Source organism: Phascolarctos cinereus, unplaced genomic scaffold (assembly GCF_003287225.1).
Source record: "Phascolarctos cinereus isolate Bilbo 61053 unplaced genomic scaffold, phaCin_HiC Scaffold_726;HRSCAF=1367, whole genome shotgun sequence".
Taxonomy (NCBI): Eukaryota; Metazoa; Chordata; class Mammalia; order Diprotodontia; family Phascolarctidae; genus Phascolarctos; species Phascolarctos cinereus.
The window spans coordinates 218,970,957-218,994,513 of record NW_027556098.1 but is presented as its reverse complement, the minus strand read 5'-3'; the positions used below and the strand labels follow the sequence as shown (position 1 = coordinate 218,994,513).

Genomic DNA, 23,557 nt, shown 5'->3' with positions numbered 1-23,557 from the left:
AGTGCTTATGGGATTAGATTGTTAGGATAAAGGAGGCAAATGGGACCCTACTCCACAAGCATCAATCAACTTTATATAAGCAACTCCACTTTACTACATAAGCATCCCTTTCTAAAGGCAAACATCTGCCTTCCATATGTTGGGATGTACCAAATGGAATTGCTTCAGCAAAGGTGAAACCTCTAGGTCTGGCTCTTAGTAGGTCAGAGATTTAGCATTAGAAGGAGAAAACCAAGACTTAGAAATTCTATGATTTTTTCAAGATCACCCAGGTAGAAAGGGGAAAAGCTGGGCTTTTGAGCCCCTCCCCCCTTCAGAAAATTCATCGTTCCTGAGGGTCACATGGTTAGTGCTTTTTCAATCAAAACCAAACTTGATTGGAAGGAGTTTGTATGTGAAGAGGGCTCCATGACATTAAAAAAGTTTAAGTTCACCCTGATCCAGTCCATTATCCTCATTGTATTTATTTATTTATTTTCAGCTTCCTCATTTTATAGATGAGGAAGCGGAGACTCAGTGGGGATACTTAGCTTACCCAAGATCACACAGGTCATAAGGGACAGAGCAGGGATTCCTACTTGGAGCGGTGACCCCAAACCCAGAAATTTCCCCATTGTACCTCACTGCTAGTTTTTGGTTGCCCCATCTATGAGAATGAAGACAATCCCATGATAGGCCATGCTTCCAGTCCGTAGTCATGTTTGTGGCCAAAACATACTCCTCTCTAGTGAATTAACTAAAACTGAAAACCGCGTGAAACAGCATCACTGGCTCACTGCCATTTTCCATCACTTACTTTATTTTAGGTGTTTCAGCTCAGCTAACCAGCACACGTCTACGAAGAAACACTTCAGTTGGCACACCATTTTGGATGGCTCCTGAAGTAAGTGATGTGTGTCTAGACTATGTCACTGGGGGTTTCTGCGTGCTAACGCAGTGTCTTGGTGGTATATTCTTCTGTAAAGTGTCAAGGGAATAACATAGGAAGGAGAACATTGGTTATTGTTGTTTTTTTTTCCCTGGCTATATAGTGATAGTCATTGTCATTGCTTAGTCAAGCATGGTTAGATAGCAGTTTATCTGGAAAAAGTGTGGCATAGTGAAAACACTATTTGATTTGAAGTCAGAGGACCTGAGTTTAAATCCTATTTCTTATACTTACTACGTGTCTGACCTTGGGAAAATCAGTTAACCTCTCTGGGCCTCAGTGTCCTCATCTGTAAAATAAAGGGGTTTGACTAGTTCCATTCCAGATCTAAAACTATGATCTTGGGAGTTTTAGAGGACTACAACCTTAGTACGAGTTAGCAGTGCAATGTGATATCTGAAAAAGCAAATGTAATCTTGGGCTGAATTAGGAGTGAGTCAGTTTAGACAGTCAATTAACATTTATTTTTATTTAGTTGTTTTTCAATTGTGTCTGACACTTTGTGATCCTATTTGGGATTATCTTAGCAAAGATACTGGAGTGGTTTGCCATTTCCTTCTCCAGTTCATTTTACAGATGAGGAAACTGAGTCAAACAGGGTTAAGTAAGTGGCTCAGGGTCACGCAGATAGTAAGTGTTTGAGGCCAGTTTTGAACTTAGGAAGATGGGTCTTCCTGACTCCAGGCCCACATTCCATGCACTATAGTGCCACCTAGCTTCTCTAGCATTTAATAAATACTTACTAGGTGCCAGCAGCCATAACTAAGTTCTAGGGACACAAATAAACGCAAAAACCAGATCCTTCTCAAAGAGACCACATGTAACCAAATATATACAAACGAGCTATGTACAGGATGCATTTGAAATAATCAACAGAAGGAAGACTCTAGCATTAAGGGAGGTGAGAAAAAACTTCCTGTAGAAGGTGAGATTTTAGCTGGCACTTGAAGGAACAGGAAACCCAAGAAGAGGGTCATGTGTTTCAGGAACAGGAAGGTGATAATTTTACTATTTGCAGCTAAGTGGCACAATGGATAGGACACCAGGCCTGGAGCCCGCGAAAGACTCCTCTTCCTGAGTCCAGATCAGGTCTTAGACACTTACTAGCTGCATGACTATGGGCAAGTCACTTACTCCGTTTGCCTCAGTTTACTCATCTGTAAAGTGAACTGGAGAAGGGAATGGCAAACTACTCTAGTATCTCTGCCAAGAAATGGGTCACGAAGAGTCGTACACAACTGAACAACAACAAATTTTACTCTATTCCATCTTTGTCAGATCATATCTGGAGTATTGTTTTCAGTTTATTTGCCACCATTAAGGAAGGATATTGATAAACTAGAGGGGGATGGTGAAAGGCCTTCAGTCTATGTTGTATGAGAATCAGTTGGAGGAATTGGAGATGTTAAGTGTGGAAAAGAGATGACTGAAGAGTTAATGGTAGCTGTTTTTAAATTTGTGAAGGGGGGCAGCTAGGTGGCGCAGTGGATAGAGCATCGGCTCTGAGTTCAAATCTGGCCTCAGACACACAACACTAGCTGTGTGACCCTAGTCAAGTCACTTAACCCTATTGCCTAGCCAAAAAAAAAACATTGTGAAGGGTTATCAGATGGAAGAGAGAGTAGACTTGTTCTGTTTGGCCCCAGAAAATAGAACCAGGAACAGTGAAAGGAAGTTGTCAAGAGGCAAATTTAAGCTTGATAGCAGGAAAAACTTCTTAACAGAGAGGTCCCCAAGTGGAATGGGTGGACTCAAGCACTCACTGGAGGTGTTCAGGCAGAAGCTGGATTACTGCTTGTCCATTTGTTTATAGTGGGGATTCCTGTTGTGTGTAGGTTACACTAGAAGGCTAGAGGTCCCGTCTCACTCTAAAATTCTGTGACTTTGTTCTCTGCTACCTGGCATACAATCACTCCTCTTGCGCTCTGCGGTTGTGGTGGTTTTTACTACTATTATTTTGACAAAATGAAGGCCTGGGCCCGATTCAGTCCCGGTGCCATCTAAAACCAGTTTACAGGACCTACTGTGACATGACGCATGTGGTGGTTTGGGAAGTCTTCCAGCTAGATAATAGCATGCTCTGAAGCAAGAATATCTAGTCAAGTGAACGTTTAATTTGTGCAACATCCTGCCATAAACATGACTGTGCCTCCGGGATGGTACAAAGTGGCCTCTTTAATAAAAGGACTAAAGTATGGAAGATGTGCCAAAGGGATTAGGAGGAATTTGGGGGCAGTGAGAGAAGGGCTCTTCCTTCCTCCGGTTTAAGACTAGCGGGTCTCTTCTTTAAGGAAAAGCATAATTGAGGTCACTGCACTCTTCTCCATGGTGGAACAGCAGTGTGCTGTGCAAGGTCCTGTTCACATCACAAGGAGCAGCAAGATGGTGGCCTCAGAATCAGCAAGTGTAATTAAAAGAAACCTACCCTGAGTTTTGCACTTTTCCAAAAGGTGTTTGGAATAAGAAGAAAAAAAAATTTTTTCCCACCTTTCCAACTGTAGTAGCTGTATTGAACAAAATAGGTACAGTATTTCTTTAGGGGGTAGTTTCGTGGTCTAATAGTGAGCTTTTAATATCCAGATTCCCTGGAACTGGTTCAGATCTCAGCAGGGTCAAGTCAACTCTCCATCCTGCTGAGGTGGATAAATTGAGTAGAGGCAGTTTACTGTGCGGGAGTCCCCTGGATGTGCCTTGGAAAGGCCGACTGGCTGACTGCTCTACATGCAGGCGCCAAAGATTCCATCACAGACATTGAGATCTGCTCTGTGGCCCTTCCTGCAATCCCTGGGATTTAGCTAAAAGCCCAGGACTACCAAGCATCATTTCACTCCTAGTGTTTATTGTCCAAACGAAAACTATATTTAGCTAATACAATGATGGAAGCCTACGTCCAGTGTTCTTCTCCTTTTGCATCATCCACAATAACAAATTAAAATATTAGACATTAAATATTTAATTGGTAATGATTCAAAATGAGGGTATTAATTGTGGAGTCATGAGAAGAACACAGACCTGAGTCTGAATCTTGGCTCTGACACTTAGTAGATATGTGACTATGGTCAAGCCACTTTATACCTCTAGGTCCCTGTTTCCTCATTTTGAAAATGAAGGGAGGAGGTGGAGGAGGTGAAAAATACATAAATTTTGAAAAAAACAAAAGAAAGGGGTTGAACTAGATGATGGTCTCAACCAGTTCTGAAATCTTAATGCTAAATCAATATTCTTTCCTACTAATGGACAATAGGAGGTGAAGGTTCATACAGTAATTTTACTATGTTCTCACTTTTGATTATGGGCATATTTGAATATGGGCAGCTAGGTGGTACAGTGGCTAGAGCTCTGGGCTCAGGGTCAGGAAGACTCATCTTCTTGAGTCCAAATATGGCTGTAGACACTTACTGTATGACCCTGGGCAAGTCACTTAACCCTGTTTGCCTCAGTTTCCTCATCTGTCAAATGAACTGGAGAAGGGAACAGTATCTTTATGAAGAACTCCAGTATCTTTGTGAAGAAAACTCCAAATGGAGTCATGAAGAGTTGGACCCAACAGAAAATGACTGAACAACAAAATATTTGAATAAGGACCCTTTGCTAGAATACTACAATCACACACACTACTAAAAGCAACACCAATTATTGATTTGTATATATTTAAAAGAGGACAATATTACTACTGTTGGTTATTAGTCATTAAGCCTATTTTTATTTAGAGAGATTTAAATATATTCTTAATTATTTTTTTTTACTACTTTGATTTTCCTCCTCATTTCAAAAGCATCAGCAACTGAGATTTCTAATTTAAAACGTGCTGCTCCCCAAACTAAATAGCTAAGTGAATGTGACCCTCCTCAGATTAAATACTGGCTAGCTGTCAAGGAGCACAGTTCTTCCAGACAGTGCAAAGTAGCAACATAAATTAACTGTCTCTTCAACACTGCCCATTCATTCTCACTAACTTCTTGATTGAAGCTACTAAATGTTGTAGAATAGAAACTGTCAGTCAAGCAGAACAGTAGAAGAAATATGATAAGGCATGACTGACTAAGTGGAAACTCTATACATAGAATTGTCATAGGATTCTCAGATGCTTTTGTGCTACCTGGACTTTTGGGAGAGGTAAGAGAACAAGATACGTTGTGGCTGTTGTTCAGCCTTTGTTCTTGAAGAGACCTGTGACATCAGGAAGAAGATGCCGTGACTTGCAGGTGAATTGGATGTAAGTGAAGCAGGGCTGTGCAAAGTCACCAGTCTCACTCTCCGCCGCGGTCATCTGGGTCCAGTGGCCAGATATAGATCAGGATGACTGGAGATGACCCCGAACAAGATACATGTAGAACAGATGAAAAATAACCTTAGAGGGAAAAGAACTAGCAGCTGGGGCTGGGGGGGGGAGGGAAAGGCTAGAGATGCCAATGGGAAGATTAATAAATATAACAAAAGAAAGTTTTCAATGATGGGTACAAATGGAAAGAAGAGCTAACATTTCCCAGTCAGGGTTGGAAGAGAAGGCCTGAGAGAGGGAAAGGCTTGGTCAGAGCCCATGTGGCCAGAATAGAAAAAATCCCATCTCAGATAGCCCCAGGGGTTAACATTGCTGCCATAGGCTACCCATACCTAAGTCTGCCCACCCCTTCATTCCCCCCTCGCTTTATAGATGGGGAAACCAAGGCCCAGAGAGTCAAATATGGAAAATAAAGACTAGTTATAATTGCAGTAGTTTACATTTGTATAGTGTTTTAAGGTTTACACAGAATGATTTCCTTACAACACTGTAAGACAGGTAGTACAAGTATTATTATCACCATTTTACAGATGGGGAAACTGAGGCTGAGTGGTGAAGTAACTTCCTCAGTGCCACTCAGCTAATAAGCATGAACAGACTAGATGAATTCTCAGGTCTGTGCCAGCATAAAATTCTATGACACTATGATTCCTCATATTGTGATGAAGCTATTACTTGGACTCTAAATGACCGGTAAAAGTGGGTGATGGTTTGGGTAATTTATCATTGAGAAAGGATGAATTATCACCTCTGGAGCCAGCTATTTCAGAAAAGGCAGAGTTCAGTCAGATGTCTTGCTTCAGGTCACACTGTCCCAATGGGTGGTACACTTGGGACTACAGCCACTTCTTACTGCCATAGCTAGTAAGCGTCTAAGGCAGGATTCAAACCCAGAAACCTGATTTCTGGAATTGTACCTTTCCTACTACATAACGCTATAGTCAGTTTAGAAGGCAACAGGACATAGGTAGGGAACTGGAATATGCTAATATGTGTCAGGCACTGAGTTAAGTACTTTACAAACATATCATTTGATGGTCACAATAATCCTGAGAGGTATGTGCTGAACTCCATTTTACAGTTGAGGAAACTGAAGCAAAGGTTAAGTGACTTGACTAGGGTCACACTGCTGGTATGCGCATGAGGTAAGATTTGAAGTTAGGTCTTCCTGACTCTGGGTCCACTGTACCACCCAACTGCCTCAGACATCAACTGTATGACTCTCAGCTAATAACCTCTTATAGTCTCCGCTATAAGAGTTCTTACCAGGGGGCTGGGATTGAATCCCTTCTAGCTTTAAAATTGATGATCAATGATTATATGAAATAACAGAATCAGGATTGACACTCAGGTCATGGTGACGCCAAATGCTGAGCTCTATCCACTACACCTTGCTGCCTTTTTGTGTCACTGATTATACACAAGTGAACAGCCCACAAATACACCACTTAATTAAAGTTCATTTGTCCAATTTAAGAGATATTTTTACTTCAATTTTTAGTTCTGTTCTAGATCAATGAAGCTCTCTCTTTAAGTCTCTGTTCCTCATTGTTTCTGTGTATATCACAATTCACATCCTTAGGCTTACTCTTTTTGTCATTTCTCTCTTGCCTCTCTTTTCTATCAGTTACCAAATTCTTGACAATTCTACCTCCTCAACATGTGTCCCTTCTTCTCTCTTCCCTCTTTAACAGGGGCCTCCACCACCATCCACATGAACTATTGCAGTGGTCTCCAAACAGGTCTTCTGGCCTCCATGAACTATCTGGTTTAAATCCATTCTTGGGTCCATGGTCAGGAGATCCTTTCTCCTAGACTTAGTAATAATGCCACTAATGCGCATGAAAGTCTTCAGTAGCCCACTGTTGCCTCCTTTGTAAAGTTGACTCAGTAAACATTGTAGTTAACATTCATTAAGCGCTTAGTATGTGAATTGCATATCTCTACCAAGATAGATATGAGCCTGTTCTCCAGGATCTGACAGTATAATAGGAAGGGGCATAAGAACCGAAACAACCATGATACAAAGAATAGTGAGATAAGTCAAAGGAGAGCTCTAGGCAAAGTGTTATGGGAAATTTGAGGAGGGAGAAATAGTTTTCATTAGGAAGGACTATATAGAAAGTTTAAAGGAGGAGGTAGCAACCAAGTTGGCCCTTGAAGGATAGGGATAGAATTAAATGGATTATTGGTAGGGGTGAAGGAATCCATTCCAGACAAGTTCAACATATTTTGCCTGGCATTCAAGGCCTCCCACAATCTGACACCATTTTCCTTTTTCAACCTCATCTCACTCAATCAATAAGCATTTATTTGTCCATTTATCTATCTATCTATCTATCTATCTATCTATCTATCTATCTATCTATCTATCTATCTATCTATCTATCTATCTGAGTTAGGCAATGGGATTAAGTGACTTGCCCAGGGTCACACAGCTAGTAAGTGTTATGTGTCTGAGGCCAGATTTGAACTCGGGTCCTCCTGAATCCAGAGCTGGTGCTCTATCCACTGCGCCACCTAGCTGCCCCAATAAGCATTTATTAAGCACCAACTTGGAACCAGGCACTTGGATTCAAAAATTGGAACCAAACCTACTCTCAGGAAGTTTATATTGTATCAAGGGAGATGACATATAAATTTAGAAGCATGTATAGGGAAAAAACTATATGTATACACACACGTATATATATACACATACACAAAATAAATACAAAGTATTTTGGGAAGGAGGGCCCTAGCAGTTGGGGGAATAAGGAAAGGTATGTAGAACAGAAGTTCTTAACTTGAGGTCTGATGGGATCTGTGGATAGATTTCAGTGGACCCATGAACTTGTATGGGAAAAAAGTAACATCTTTATTTCAATATGATTATTTGATTTTTTTTTTTTTGTAATCTTATATATTTTAAAAAACAGCATGCTGGGAAGATATCCATAGATTTCACCAGATTGCTGAAGGACACAAAAAAAAAGGTTAAGAACCTCTAGTATAGAAGGAGGGTCTTGGACTGTGTCCTGAAGGAAGAGAAGGATTTCTGTGAGGCAGTGGAGAAGAAAAAGGGCATTCCAGGCATGGAGACAGAAAATGGAATGTAGTGTATGTAGAATAGAGGGCAGTCCACTACATACCCTAAGACCTACCCAAGCAAGACCACCCTCTGTCCCTCAAATGTGCCATGTGCACTCTCGCTTCCTTTGTCCGTGATGCTCTCTTTCTCTATTCTTCCCCTCAACATCTTAACACTCCATCCTCTTTTTAAAACTCATCTCCAATGTTACTCCTTCCATGAACCTTTTTTGATTCTCCTAGTGGATAACTTTTTCTCTTAGTCCTTATATATGACTCTGTTTTGCAACTCTCTCAAGAACTTCTCATGAAATTTTGTCTATAGTTTCTTATTTTCCCAGAAAACATTGAATTTTATAATACCAGTGGCTCCATCTTATCTAAAGCTATATCTCCCCAGTGCCTTACACAGTATTCTAGGGGGCACAGTGAATGAAGTACTAGGTCGGGAGTCAGGAAGACCTGCATTTAATCTGGTCTGATGCACTATATGTGAGATCTTGGGCAAATTTCTTCACCTTTATTTGCCTCAGTTGCTCACTTAATTAGCATTTTTAATTTGAATTTGAGTCTTACGATAATGCAATAATGTGGGCAGGGTAGATATTATTATCCCTGTTTTATAGCTGAAGAAAGAGATCCAGAAGAGATAAGGGATCCAGGTCTCCTTATTCTTGATTCGGAGCTCTTTCTACTACTTCCTGTGGAAAATACATGTGAACTATACGAGGAAAGAATTTTAGGAAGAAGCAGCAGCAAAGTGGAGCGTAGCAGAAAGAGCAATGTGTTTGGAGTCAGAATAACTGGGTTCAAATCCTGACTTCGTCACTTACTAGCTGTGAGCACACAACCCTGGGCAAATCACTTAAATTTTGTGGTCTTTAGAGTAGACAGCCTCTAAAAGACTCCTGTTAGCTCCACAGTCCTACTACACTAAATCACTTTACCCCTATGTCAGTTTCTTCATCTATATGTAAAATTAGGGAGGCTAGACAGATGATTGCTGAGGTCCTTTATAGAATTTGCTGATTCTTAGATTTTAGAAAATAGTAAATATGTCAGGGAAATATTGTGAAATAGGAATGGGAAGAAATATTTAATAAAGAACGCCCAGAAGGGAAACACCATCTGTGATTTTAAAAATGAATTCACTCTTAAATCCCACCAACACATGAGAGATTCCCAATCTACAAGGATCTGATTCACACTATATCTTGCTAAAACAGCCAAAGGTCTGTTTCTGTATTGGAAACAGGCCTGGGAATACAGTAAACATTTGTTTCTTTTTAGAAAAAATATTTTTTTCTTCCATCTGCTCAGTGTTGCAAAGGAGAGCTAATCAGTGGTGCAGAGAAACAAATCTGGTGTGATAGATCTGAAAATGGGTCTCCCGCAGCCTGGCAAAGGGTCCTGGCTATGGTACAGTTGCCATAGCAACTCCTTTAAACCAGAGCAGAAACACAACACACTTTTAGCAACTATCATGTGACTATTAATTGTGCCATCAGCTGACTTAATGGCCCTATAATAGCAGCATTTCTTTTGGCATTGCCAGGAAATGGCATGACAGATGAGATCAGTGAAAGCACTCTGAAAACCGTCTGGGGCTTTTGAGTTACACAGATTATACAGATGCCGGATTATCTTTATCAGATTTTTGACTGATGGTAAAGATCTAGTCTTAAATTTTTTGGCATCAGGATCCTTTTACATTCTTAAAAATTTTTGAGTTCAACTCCCCTCTCCCCCCATACACATACACCCTTACCTTTCCCCAAAAGCTTTTGTGTATATAGGTTATATCTACCAATATTTACTCTGTTAGAAATTAAAATGTCTTAGCATCTTTATGAAACTAGTTTTGACCTTGTGGACCCTCTGAAAGATTCTTGGGAAATCCCAGGTCTAGACCTCACTTTGAAAACCAACAGTCTACTCCAAGGGCTTTAGCTGTCCAAACCATGTCATTTAAGAAACTTCCTAATAGTAACCTACTTAATGGTAATCATCAGAAGGAACCAACTTAAACAACAACAAAAAAAAGAAACAAAATTAAACAAGCCATCTAAAAATAAAATACCATATTCTAATCATTTAAAAAAGTATTAATCTTTCGTAAAGTTATTAGAGGGAATTCTGGAGGTGGAGCCAAGATGGTGGAGTAGAAAAGCACTCAGTTGAGTCCTCTCAACATTCCCCTCCAAACAACTTTGAGATAACAACTCAAATTGAATTCTGGAGTGGCAGAGCCAACATGTGGTCAGAGTGAGATATTCTTCCTACCCAAGACAACTTAGGAGAGAGGAAAGAGAAATCTGTGATGTCGGGGTAGAGGCTGAGCCAGAGCCATGAGATTGCACAGTAGAGGTGAGCCTTGTTGGTAGTGACAGCAGCAACAGTTTTAAGAGTTCTCAAGCCAGAGACAGTAAGGCAGCCTGGCAACTAGTCAGAAAGAGACCACACTCTCTTTGGCAACTCCATTGCCTATACCCACTTATGGATCATAGTTTAAGGGTGGAGGGGAGCATTTTTGGACAAGAGGAAGTGGGAGTACTGAGGAACAGTATCACTTCTGGTTCCAAGGGATCAGGAACCCTGAAGAACAATATCATTCCCAGTCCCAAAGAAGCAGAGGCCCTGAGGAGCATTAGTGATTGCAGACCAAGGGATCAAGGGTCCTTCCTGCGTAAGAACCAGAGTGCAGACCAGGAGACCACATGTCTCCCCAGATTATATCATCTTGGAAGCACGGGGAACTTCCAAACCCCAAACTAGCTCTGAAGATAGCAGTATGAAAAAGCCTGAAGCTTTAGACAGTACTTCTCTCTCCTCCCTACCCCCCAATCTGGGAAGAGAGCCCACCTTTAACATAAAGTTCAAAATCAAGAAGCAGGATGGAAAAAGAAACAAACAAAAAAAGAACATGAACATAAAAAGGTACTATAGTGACAGGGAAGATCAAGACACACACTCAGAAGAAGAAAATAAAGTCAAAACAGCTACAAGCAAAGCTTCAAAAGAAAAAAAAGTGAATTGGAGATAAGCCCAACAAGAATTTCTGGAAGAGCTAAATAATTATTTTTAAAATTAAGTAAGAGTGGTAGAAAAAAATTAAGTAGAGAAATGAAAGCAAAAGAAGAAAATTATTAAAAGACAATTAACAGCTTGATAAAAGGCACCAAAAATACTGATGAAAATAATACCTTAAAAAACAAAATTGGCCAAATGGAAAAAGTGGTATAAAAGCTCACTGAAAAAAATTATTCCTTAAAAATTGGAATTGGGCAAGTAGAAGCCAATAATTTCAAGAGACATCAACAAGCAATCAACATTAAAAGAATGAAAAAAAGAGAAGAAAATGTAAAATATCTTATTGGAAAAATCACTGACCTGGAAAATAGATTGTAGAGAGATAATTTAAGAATTATTGGACTACCTGAAAACCACGATCAAAGAAAGGGACTAGAACATCATATTTCAAAAAATTTCTCTAGGAAAACTGCCCTGATATTCTAGAACCAGAGGGTAAAATAGAAATTGAAATAATCCATGGATCATCACCTGGAAGAGATCCCAAAATGGAAAATCCCAGGAATATTAAGGCCAAATTCCAGAGCTCCCAAGTTAAAGAGTAAATACTTCAAGTAGCCAGAAAGAAACCATTCCAATACTGTGATCACACAAGTCAGGACCACACAAGATTTAGCAACTACTACATTAAAGGAGTTGAGGGCTGTGAATATGATATTCTGGAAGGTAAAAGAACTGGGATAACAACCAAGAGTAACCTACTGAGCAAAACCAAATACAATCCTTCAAGGAAAAAAATGGATATTTAACAAAAGAGAGGACTTTCAAGCATTCTTGATGAAAAGACCAGAGCTGAATAGAAAATTTGATTTTCAAATACAAGACTCAAGAGAAGCATAAAAAAGTAAACATGAAAGAGAAATCATAAGGGACTCAATGAGGTTAAACTATTTATCTCCTATGTGGGAAGATGATACATGTAACTTCTAAAAACTTTATCACCATTAGGGCAGTAAGAAGGATTCTACATAGAAAGAAGGGGTGGGGAATGGGTTGATTATGTTGGGATACTGTAAAAAAATTAGATGAGAAAGAGTGATGACCTGGGAAAAGGGGGGAAGGGAGAGGAAGAATGGGGAAAATTACCTCACATAAAAGAGGCATGCAAGGAAGAGTTTTTATAGTGGAGGGGAAAATGAGAGGGTAATGGCAGACAACACTTGAAACTCATTCACATCTAAATGGTTCAAAGAGGGGAGAAAAGTGTGTATATACACACACACACACACACACACACACACATAGATGTATGTATATGTATGTATATAAGCATATGTGTTTGTATGTGTATATGTGTGTATGTACATAGACACACGCACACACACACACACACACTCAATTCACAATAGAAATCTATCTTACCCAACAGGGAAGTAGCAAGGGAAGGGGATAATGGAAAGGTGAGGGTAATAAAAAGGATGACAGATAAAAGTAGGCTGTGGTTGGTGGAGTTGTGAAATGATCCTACTATTTGGGAGAGCGATTTGGAACTATGGCCAAAGGGCTATAAAAATGACCCAGCAATAGCACTTCTAAGGCTATATCCCAAAGAGATCATACAAATGCAAAAAGGACTCATATGTACAAAAATATTTATAACAACTCTTTTGTGGTGGCAAAGAATTGGAAATTGAGAGGGTGCCCATCAATTGGGAATGGCTGAACAAGTTGTGGTATATGAATGTAATGGAATACTATTATGCTGTAAGAAATGAGGAGCAGGCAGAGTTCAGAAAAGCCTGGAAAGACTTGCATGTACTGATGCCGAGTGAAGTGAGCAGAACCAGGAGAATGTTGTACACAGTAACAGCCACATTATGATGACTAACTTTGATAGACTTAGCTCTTCTCAGCGATGCAAGGATCTAAGACATCTCCAAAGGTCTCATGATGGAATATGCTATCCACATCCAAAGAAAGAACTATGGAGTCTGAACTCAGATTGAAGCATGCTATTTTTTTCTTCTGTTTTATTTTGTTTTCTCTTTCTTGTGGTTCCTCCTATTGGTTCTAATTCTTCCTTACAACATGACTAATGTGAAAATATGTTTAATAGGAATATATGTGTATAGCCTATATCAGATTATGCACCATCTTGGGGAGGGGAGGTGGGGAGGGAGGGAGGGAGAGAAAAATTTAAAACTCAAAAGCTTATGGAAGTGATTGTTGATAAATCAAAATAAATTAATAAAAATAGAAATAAAAAAGTAGGCAGTGGTCAGAAACAAAAAAAACTTTAGAAGAGGGGATAGGATAAAAAGAAAGAAGGATGAATAGAAGAAAATAGGATGGAAAAAATGCACAATTAGTAATCATAACTGTGCATGGGATGAACTCACCCCCAAAATAGAAGCAGATAGCAGAATGGATTAGAACTCATAATCCAACAATATGTTGTTTGCAAGAAGTATACTTGAAACAGAGAGAGATACACACAGAGTTAAAATTAGGGGCTGGAGCAGAATCAGTTATGCTTCAGCTGAAGTGAAAAAGGCAGGAGTAGCAATCATGATCTCAGACAAAGCAAAAGCAAAAATAGACCTAATTAATACGGATAAGCAAGGAAATTTCATCTAGCTAAAAGGCATCATAGATAATGAAGTAATATCAACACTAAGCCTATATGCACCAAATGACATAGTATCCAAATTTTTGAAGGAAAAGTTAAATGAATTGCAGTAGGAAATAGACAGTAAAACTATACTAGTGAGGCGCCTCAACTTTTCTCTCTCAGAACTAGATAAATCTCACCATAAAATAAATAAGAAGGAAGTAAAGGAAATTAATATAATCTTAGAAAATTAGCTATGATAAACCTTTGGAGAAAACTGAATGGGAATAGAAAAGGGTATACAGGAATGCAGGAAAGCACAATTATTAAATACATCATTTTCAGACCATAATGTAATTAAATTACATTTAATAAAGGGCCATGGAAGTATAGATTAAAATTAATGGGAAATTAAATAATCTAATCCTCAAGAATGAGGGGTCAAAGAACAAATCATAGAAACAATCAATAATTTTATTAAAGAAAATGACAACAATAACATTTACTTAGGGAAAAGTTTATATCTCTAAATGTGTGCATCATTAAAATATAGAAAGAGCAGATCAATGAATTGAGCATGCAACTAAAAAAAAAAACTAGAAAAAGTACAAACTCCCCAATTAAACATTGGAGTAGAAATCCTGAAAATCAGAGGAGAGATTAATAAAATTGAAAGTAAAAAACTACTGAGCTAATAAACAAAACTAGAGGAGCAGTTTTTATAAAAAACAAGAACAACAACAACAAAGGGGCAGCTAGGTCGCGCAGTGGATAGAGCACCGGCCCTGAAGTCAGGAGGACCTGAGTTCAAATCCAACCTCAGACCAAACACTAGACATTTGCTAGCTGTGTGTCCCTGAGCAAGTCAGTTAACCCCAATTGCCTAAAAATTAAAAAAAAATTTAAAAAAATGAAAAGAGGGAATGCATCACCAATAAAGATGAAGTTAAAGCAATTATTAGGAATTATTTTACTCAATTATATGACAATAAAACTGATAATCTAAGTGAAATGGATGAATATATACAAAAATATAAACTACCCAGATTAACAAAAGAGGAAATAGAATATTTAAATAACTGTCTTAGAAAAAGAAATTGAAAAAGCCATTATGATGAGCTCCATAATAAAAAAATCTCCAGGACCAGATGGATTTACAACTGAATTTTACCAAACATTTAAGGAATTATTAATTCCAAAATGATACAGATTATTTGGAAAAATAGGTAAAAAAGAAGTCTTACCACATTCTTTTTATGACATAAATATGATTTTGATACCTAGACCAGGGAAAGCAAAAACAGACTAACTACAGACCAATTTCCTTAATGAATATTGATGCAAAAAGTTTAAATAAAAATATTTAGCAAGGAGATTACAGCAATATATAAAAGATCATACACTAAGATTAAGTGGGATTTATACCAGGAATGCAGGGCTGGTTCAATATTAGGAAAACTATCAGCATCATTGACCATATCAATAACAAAAACAACAAAAATCATATGATTCTATGAACAGATGCAGAAAAAGCCATTGGCAAAGTATAACATCCCTTCCTGTCAAAAACACTAGAAAGCATAAAAATAAATGGAGTATTTCTTAAAATAATAAGTAGTGTCTATCTAAACCCAAGACCAAGTATTATCTGTAATAGGGATAAACTGGAAGCCTTCCCAATAAGATCAAGGGTGAAGCAAGGATTTCTGTGATCACCACTCATTCAATGTTGTACTAGAAATGCTAGTTATAGCAATAAGACATGAAAAGAAATTGTAGGAACAAAAATAGGCAATGAGGAAATAAAACTATCACTTTTGCAGATGAAACAATTAACAACTTCAACAATGTTTTAGGATTTAAAAAAACCTGTATAAATCACCAGCATTTCTATTTATTACCAACAAAACTCACTACAAAGAGATAGAAATAGAAATTCCATTTGAAATAACTGCAGACGATATAGAATATTGGGAGTCTACCTGCCAAGACAAACCCAGAAAGTATATGAACACCATCACAAAATACTTTTCACAGAAATAAAGATAGATCTAAATCAGGAGTGGGAAACCTTTTCATGATGGAAGGCCCCATTTAACTGTAATCAAATAAGGCCGCATTCAAGAAACTTCAATTAGATATACTTAAAAATGTACATTATTTTGTAAAAATCTAACTGCTATGTACTTAATATTTCAAATACTTAACATTTCAAAAAATGAAAACTATTTGTTAATTTTAAAGTTAATGACTTTCTTGTGTCTGCTTTTTGTTGGAAAGCATTTGAATATTTGGTTGCAGCATGGAAGTCTACAGTTTCAGCTGATCCTCTAGATGGGTATCAGTCATTTATGACCTTAAGGGCGTCTTGTTTTGGGTTAGGTAGGAGAATGTAGATTTGCAGCAGTAAGTGGTTGAAAAGTCAGAAAACATTTTTTGGGGCATGTTGCCAAAGGCTTTGGTATTCTACTGTATTTTTCCATATTTCAATTGGATCTTTCTTAGCATCAAACAATGACTTCAAAATGTCATCTGCTGAGAGCTCAGTCAATTCCATCTGTAGCCCTTTAGGTGCCTTGGTGATATTAACTAGGTGTGGCTGAAATGCTAATTTGAGTGTAATGTCATGATTCTCAAAGTCAGGGAACCTTTCATTGTATTTTCCAGTTATTAGGTCTGTTGACAGCTGCGTATTTTTCAAATAATTCACGTATATCATCCTGTTCATCAGTGACCTTTGCTAACTCATGAAAATGTTCATCTGAAATTTCCTTTTGAAGAAGAAATGTTTTGAAAAAAGATAGCTTTTTTTGAAATGCTTGAATTTTTTGGCCACATATGTATAGACTTAGTTTTACATTGCAAAGAAATATTCAAGTCATTTTGATTTGACATGATATCACACAGAAATGCAACATTTTTATAGAAATCTTCTTTCAATAATTCACATTGCTGATTCTGTTCTTCATAAGATATAACTATCTGTCCTTGCAGAGATAAAATTTTGACTAATGCCTGTCCCTGTGATACCCAACGCACTTCGGAATGATACAGTAAATCTACCCTAAATACCTCATTGTTCAACTTTAGCATATTATGAAGCTGACAATGCCATGTTGCATTTGCACAAATATAGTTAACAATACTTATAACTTGTTGCAAAGTGCCACTTAAAAGAGTAGCGTTAGCACAGAGACTTTGCTGATGCAGGTTACAATGAAAAGAAATGAGAGTATCTGGATCTGTTAATTTTTTTTTTTATCTATGCAATAAACCTCTCATGTTTTTCTGTCATGGAAGGTGCACTGTCTACATGCACTCACTAATTTTACCAAATTCAGTCAACTTCATGACATTTATCTTGAAAGTTGTTGAAGATATCTGTTCCCTGTGTTCTGTTCGCAAGAGTGCCCAAAGCAAGTAACTTTTTTTTTTGGCTAGGCAATGGGGTTAAGTGACTTGCCCAGGGTCACACAGCTAGTAAATGTCATGTGTCTGAGGCTGGATTTGAACTCAGGTTCTCCTGACTTTAGGGCCGGTGCTTTATCCACTGCACCACCTAGCTGCCCCACAGGTAACTCTTCAGAGCAAAAAAAGTCTTCTGTTATGACCTGAATGAAGTATAAAACCTATGCCTGAGTCAATAGTATCAGCTGATTCATCCAAAGTGATTGAATAATATATATTTTCCTTTTGAAGTATTGCGTGAAGTTGTTCTATTAAGTTGAAGGTTAATTCATGCTGCTGGTCAGTTATGGTTCTCCTTGAAAGAGGCAGTTGTTTGTACTTTGAAACATTATTGAGGTCTAACCATCCTATAACTTTGACAATGCATTCTTTCACAATTTCTACTACACTGGCTTCCCTTTTTTCTATGAATATATAAGCTACTTTATAAGTTGCTTCAGTGGCATTATTTCCAGGTATTATTGCTGCTAGAAAGAATTGTCTTAGCTTTTGCTTTTCATCTTTTAATTTCTGCAATACAACCTTTCATGCCTCTCCCTCTAATTTAAAATATTTGTGGTCTTTATGAGTGTTATAATGCTGATGAGCATTGAATTTCTTTAATGTTGATATTGCAGTATCACAAAGCAAACAAATCATCTTATCTTTAGCAGGAACAAGATAATATAATTCCCAATCCTCATTAAAAAATCTATTTTCTTACTTCAGTATTCTCTTGGTCTTCTTTGACATGATGGGCTGTTAAGCAGACAGAATTTAAAAAATTCTGTTGAGTTGTACAACTATTCACAAATTCCACTTCAAACAGAAACACAGTACACCACTGTCAAAAGCTGATAACAGACTGGTGTACTCGACCCCATAAATTCTCGCCAACCAGTCTCCTGTGGTAGTGGTGCTAGTCAGGCAGGGGAAGTTAGAACTAAATAATGAGCATGGCAGCTGCCAATTTGGCCCTTATGGCTTACAAATGTTCTAATTGTGCTGGTCAGTCTGGGAGGATTATTTTGTTGAAGCTTATTTTATTCTTTGGTACTTTAAATAGGTTCATTTTAAAAATAAAGTAAAAATATAAAAGATGAAGAAAAATGTATTAATAAAAATAAAAGGGCTTGTTCTGTAAAATTTGGATTTAGTCAAAAGGCTTAAGGACCTAGAAGGCCACATGTGGCCTTAAGGTTGCAGGTTCCCCACCTCTGTTCTAAGCAATTGGAGAAACATTAATTGCTCATGGGTAGGCTGAGTCAGTATAATAAATATGATAATTCTATCTAACTTAACATGCTTATTCAGTGTCATATCAATGAAACTACCAAAGAATTATTTTATAGAGCTAGAAAAAATAACAAAATTCATCTTGAGGAACAAAAGGTCAAGAATCAAGGGAATCAGTGAAAAAATGTGAAAGAAAGGAACCTCGAGTTCCAGATTTCAAATTATATTACAAAATGGCAATCATCAAAACGATCTGGTTGTTGGTCAGCCATGTCCAGTTCTTCATGACTCCGTATGGGGTTTTCTTGGGAAAGATACTGGAGTGATTTGCCATTTCCTTCACTAGCTCATTTTTCAGATGAGGAAACTGAGGCAAATACAGTTAAATGACTTGCCCAAGACACAGCTAGTTAGTGTCTGAAGCCAGACTTGAACTTGGATCCTCCTGACTCCAGGTCTGGCATTCTATCCATTGAACTACTTAACTGTCCAAACAATCTGGTACTGGCTAGGAAATGGATAAGTAGAATGGATTAGATACACCATAGTAAATAACCATAGTAATCTAGTACTTAATAACCCTAAAGATCCAAGCTTTTGGAATAAGAACTAAACATTTGACAAAATTGCTGGGAAAACTGGAAAACAGTTTGGCAGAAGGTATGGAGAAACCAACATCTTATACTGTATGCCAACATAAATGGATAAATGATTTGACATAAAGAGTGATATCATAAGTAAATTAGGGTAGCATGGAGACATTTACCTGTCAAGTTTATGGATAAGGGCAGAGTTTATAACCAAACAAGAGACAGATAGGATCAGAGGAAGTAAAATAGACCATTTTAGATTATGTGAAATTAAAAAGCTTTTGTACAAACAAAACTAATACAGCCAAAATTAGAAGGAAAACAGGAAAATGGGAAAAAAACTTTTTACACTAAATTTACACACACACACTCACACACACACACATACACATGCACATATATGGAAATGAGCCAAATTTGTAAAAATAAGAGACATTCTCTAGTTGATGAATGGTCAAAGGATGTAGAAAGGCAGTTTTCAGAAGAAAAAAATCAAAGCTATCAATAGTCACATGGAAAAATGCTCTAGATCACTACTGGTTAGAGCTATGCAAATTAAGACAATTGATATACCACCTCACACCTATCAGATTGGCTAACAGGACAGAAAACAAAAATGACAAACGTTGGAGGGGATGTGGAAAAGTTGGAACACTATTGCACAGCTGGTGGAATTGTGAACTAGTTCAACCATTCTTAAAAACAATTTGTAACTATGCTCAAACAGTTATGAAATTGTACATAACCTGTGACCCAGCAATGTCACTACTAGGTCTGTGTCCCAAAGAAATAAAAGAAAAGTGACAAGAACCTATTTGTAAAAAAAAAAAATTATAGCTGCAATTTTTGTGGTAGCAAAGAATTGGAAATCGAGGGTATGACCATCAATTGAGGAACGGCTGAACAAGTTATGGTATATGATTGTGATGGAATACTATAAGCAGTATGATTTCAGAAAAACCTGGGGAATTCATGTAAAGTAAAGTAGGCAGGACCAGAACATTGTACATAGTAACAACAATATTGTAACAGTGATCAACTGTGAAATACTTGGCTACTCCTATCAAGACAATGATCCAAGACAATTCTAGACCCATAATGAAAACTGCTATCCACCTCCAGAGAGAAAACTGAATGCAGATTGAAGCGTACTTAAAATTTTTTCTTTATTTTTCTTGTTTTATTTTTTGTCTATGTTTTCTTTTGCAACTTGGCTAATGTGGAAATGTTTTATATACATGTTCACATGTATAATTGATATTAAATTGCTTGCTTTCTCAAGATGGGGTTGGGAGAAGGAGGGAATTTTGAACTCAGAATTTTAAAATATAATTGTTAAAAATTTTTTGCATGTGATTGGGAATATTTAGTGAAATAATTAAAATAAATTTTTAAAAACTTATTAGGGTAATTTGATATCCTATCATAACACTAGAGATCAGATTATTAGGTACAAATAGCCTCTTGAAAAATTCATAGTAAGAAAGAATGTATCTTTGAAAGAGGTACCATAAAGTAAGTGATGTTGTTAGGGATGAAAGGCAGGGGGAATTTATGCTCCCTCCATCTCTGTCTCTCTCTCTCTCTCCTTTTCTGTCTGTCTGTAGTAGATGTTGCCAAAATAAACACTTCAATACATATTTGAAAGCAATTCCTTTTTTAAAGGAATACTTGAGTGTTTTAAACATATTTTATTATAAATTTAACATTAAGCATCATTCTGATCGATTCAACTAGCTTTGCAACAATTACATTGAAATACATGAATTTGAAAGCATTTAATATCAGAACTTTTTAAGACCTCTAAATCTCCATCATGATTCTTTCTTTATTCCTAATTCATTTTCCTCTTATGTGAATATAATTAATATATACTCATTTCTTCCAATTGTTCTTTCTTTGCCTTTTTTATAAAGGCCTTTTCATTTTTTTAATGTTAGGTTGTTTTTGTTTTGTTTTGGGCAATGACAAATAACATGGCTACAAAGATTTTTTTAAATAGTTCTTTTTTGATAATTTTTGTTAACACTCTCAGGGTGTATGTATACATCCATCTATGGAATTATTTCATCAGAAAGGATGATCATTTTTGTGTGTTTTTTTTCCCTAAAGCTTTCTAAAAAAGATTCTGCTAGCTTGTTTCTACCAATAAGGAGTGAATGTACCTGTTTTTCTATAATCCCACCAGGATTGACATTTTATTTCTATTAATTTGGGGAGGCGTTGAAATGAGCACTAGATTTGGAGTCAGAAGACCTGAATTCAGATTCTGGCTTTGCCACTTACTTGAGCAAGTCGTTTTGCCACTTGGGGTCATCTGTAAAAAACAAAAAAAAAATAGGGTGGACTAGATGATCCATTAGAGAGTTCTAAATCTATGATCCTATAATTATTTTGGTCAGCTTATTAGGTATGGGGTGGTACCTCAAAGTTAGTTTAATTTGTGCCAGCAATTATGAGTAAGGTAATATTTTTTCAAGTGACACTTAACACATTATATTTCCTTATTTGGAAATTACTTGAAAATATCCTTTGACCATTTATCTATCGTGAACTAGGAGTTGCCTTTGAAAATTCTTAATAGTTTCTTTTTTTTTAGATGCCAAACTTTTAAGTTATATTTGTCATAAATGTTTCCCTAGTTTCTCTTTATGATATTATTTTTAGTTGTAAACATATTTATTTTAATGTAACCAAGCACATCTATCTTGTCCATAATAATTCCTTCTATTTGTTTAAAAGGAAAAAAAATTCTGCCCAGAATTGAGATAGAAATACTATTCCATTTTCTTCCATATATTTATAACATTATAATTTTATAATTTTGTAATTTTTATAATATTCTTAGATGTGTTTGTGAAGAAAATAACCACCTCTTATGTTGTTGATTTTTGTTTCTTAGTTTTCACATTCATTTATTGAATTTACTTTGATATTGCAAGGGTTCTTGATTTCCTCTCTTCTTCAATTAGATTGCAGCCCCTTCATATCTTTGTGAATGGTCTTTATGAGTTGCTGTGACTGAAAAAAAATTTATGAATCTGTTTGAACTTAGCTGGGTTGTCCATTAGTGATAAATACCCAGTCTGATCTCACTCAAAGACTTCTCAGCTTAGTAGGACGTAGTACTCAGGGTCACCTGCATGACATGATGAAGTATGACAGGAAGACTTTGGTAGTGAAACTTACTTCCAGACTTTCCTCTTAAATTCATGCCATCAAATCCTTTTGCTGTCAGCTATTCATCTTCAGGCCTTTCTCTTTTTTCCTTAAGGGCTTTAGCACCATCTTCCCCTCTACCAGAACCTTTGCAATCATCCCTGGTAATTCAAGTTGATGACCTTTCTAATACTCTTGCCTTCTGATTCATCAATCACAATTTACTTCAGCTACCAGGAGATGGTTGGTAGTACCTTAGATCTCATCACCACCTAAAATGGAATCCACTATAATTTCAGGCTATTTAAACTTAACTAGACCATCACCCCTTCACAATAATCCCTTTGTTTATTTGATTGACTCTTTGTCACTTTCCCAGAGGGGCTATTTCCCAACCATCTCCTCTTTCCTTAATTCCCCAAATACTCTTTCTTAGAAGATGATTTCATTTCCTACTTACCTGAGAAGATTGAGGTCATCTGCCCTGAGCTCCCTTCTCTCCCGTTTCAAAACTTTTTTTTCTTCACTGACTTTCTCCTTTTTTCTTTCTTTCTTTTTCTTTTTTCTTTTTCTCCTTTTTTTTCTATAGTCTTGAAAGCTGAGGTTGACCTCTTTGTCTAGGCCAACCTCTCAGTTTTTACCATTGGTCTGATGCCTTTCTGTTCTCTCTCTCTCAGAGATTATTCTATCAATCATATTCTCTGTCCTATTTCCTTTCTCCCTTTTCTTCAGCCCCTTCTTTTCCAGTTGGCTTCTTTCCTACAAATACACTCAGGTTTCTCCTGTGTTAAAAAACACCTCACTCCTTGCCTCCTCCCCTTCCCCAATCCTTTTCTTTGACCCTGTCATTCCCTCTAGCCACTATCCTCTCCCATCCTCTCCCCTCTTCATTGTTAAGCTTTTAAAGAAAGTCTAGTCTATAACTATTGTCTCCATTTCCTGAACACCTATTCACTCTTCAATCTCTTGCAATCTGGCTTCCAAACTCACTATGCTACTGAAACTACCCTTTCAACAGTGACCCTTCTGATGCCACATTGTGTGATCTTTTCTCATTATTCTTTCTACTTGGCTTTCCTGCAGAATTTGACCCTCTTGACCAAAAACTCTCCATTGTGTCACTCTCCTTTGGCTTTGGTGATGCTTTTCCCTCCAGGTTCTCCTTCCTTGTTTGTTCCTTTACTACCTCCTTCACTGATTCACTG

General features: G+C 37.2%; 1 protein-coding gene across 1 annotated transcript in view; it reads left to right on the top strand.

Moving 5' to 3' along the window:
- MYO3B (myosin IIIB) overlaps window positions 1-23,557 on the top strand; it is a 632,072-nt gene that overhangs the window by 18,372 nt on the left and 590,143 nt on the right. The window contains exon 5 of the mRNA XM_078146159.1: window positions 807-883. Within this exon, the coding sequence (XP_078002285.1) occupies window positions 807-883 (77 nt within the window). The remainder of the gene's footprint in view (window positions 1-806; window positions 884-23,557) is intronic.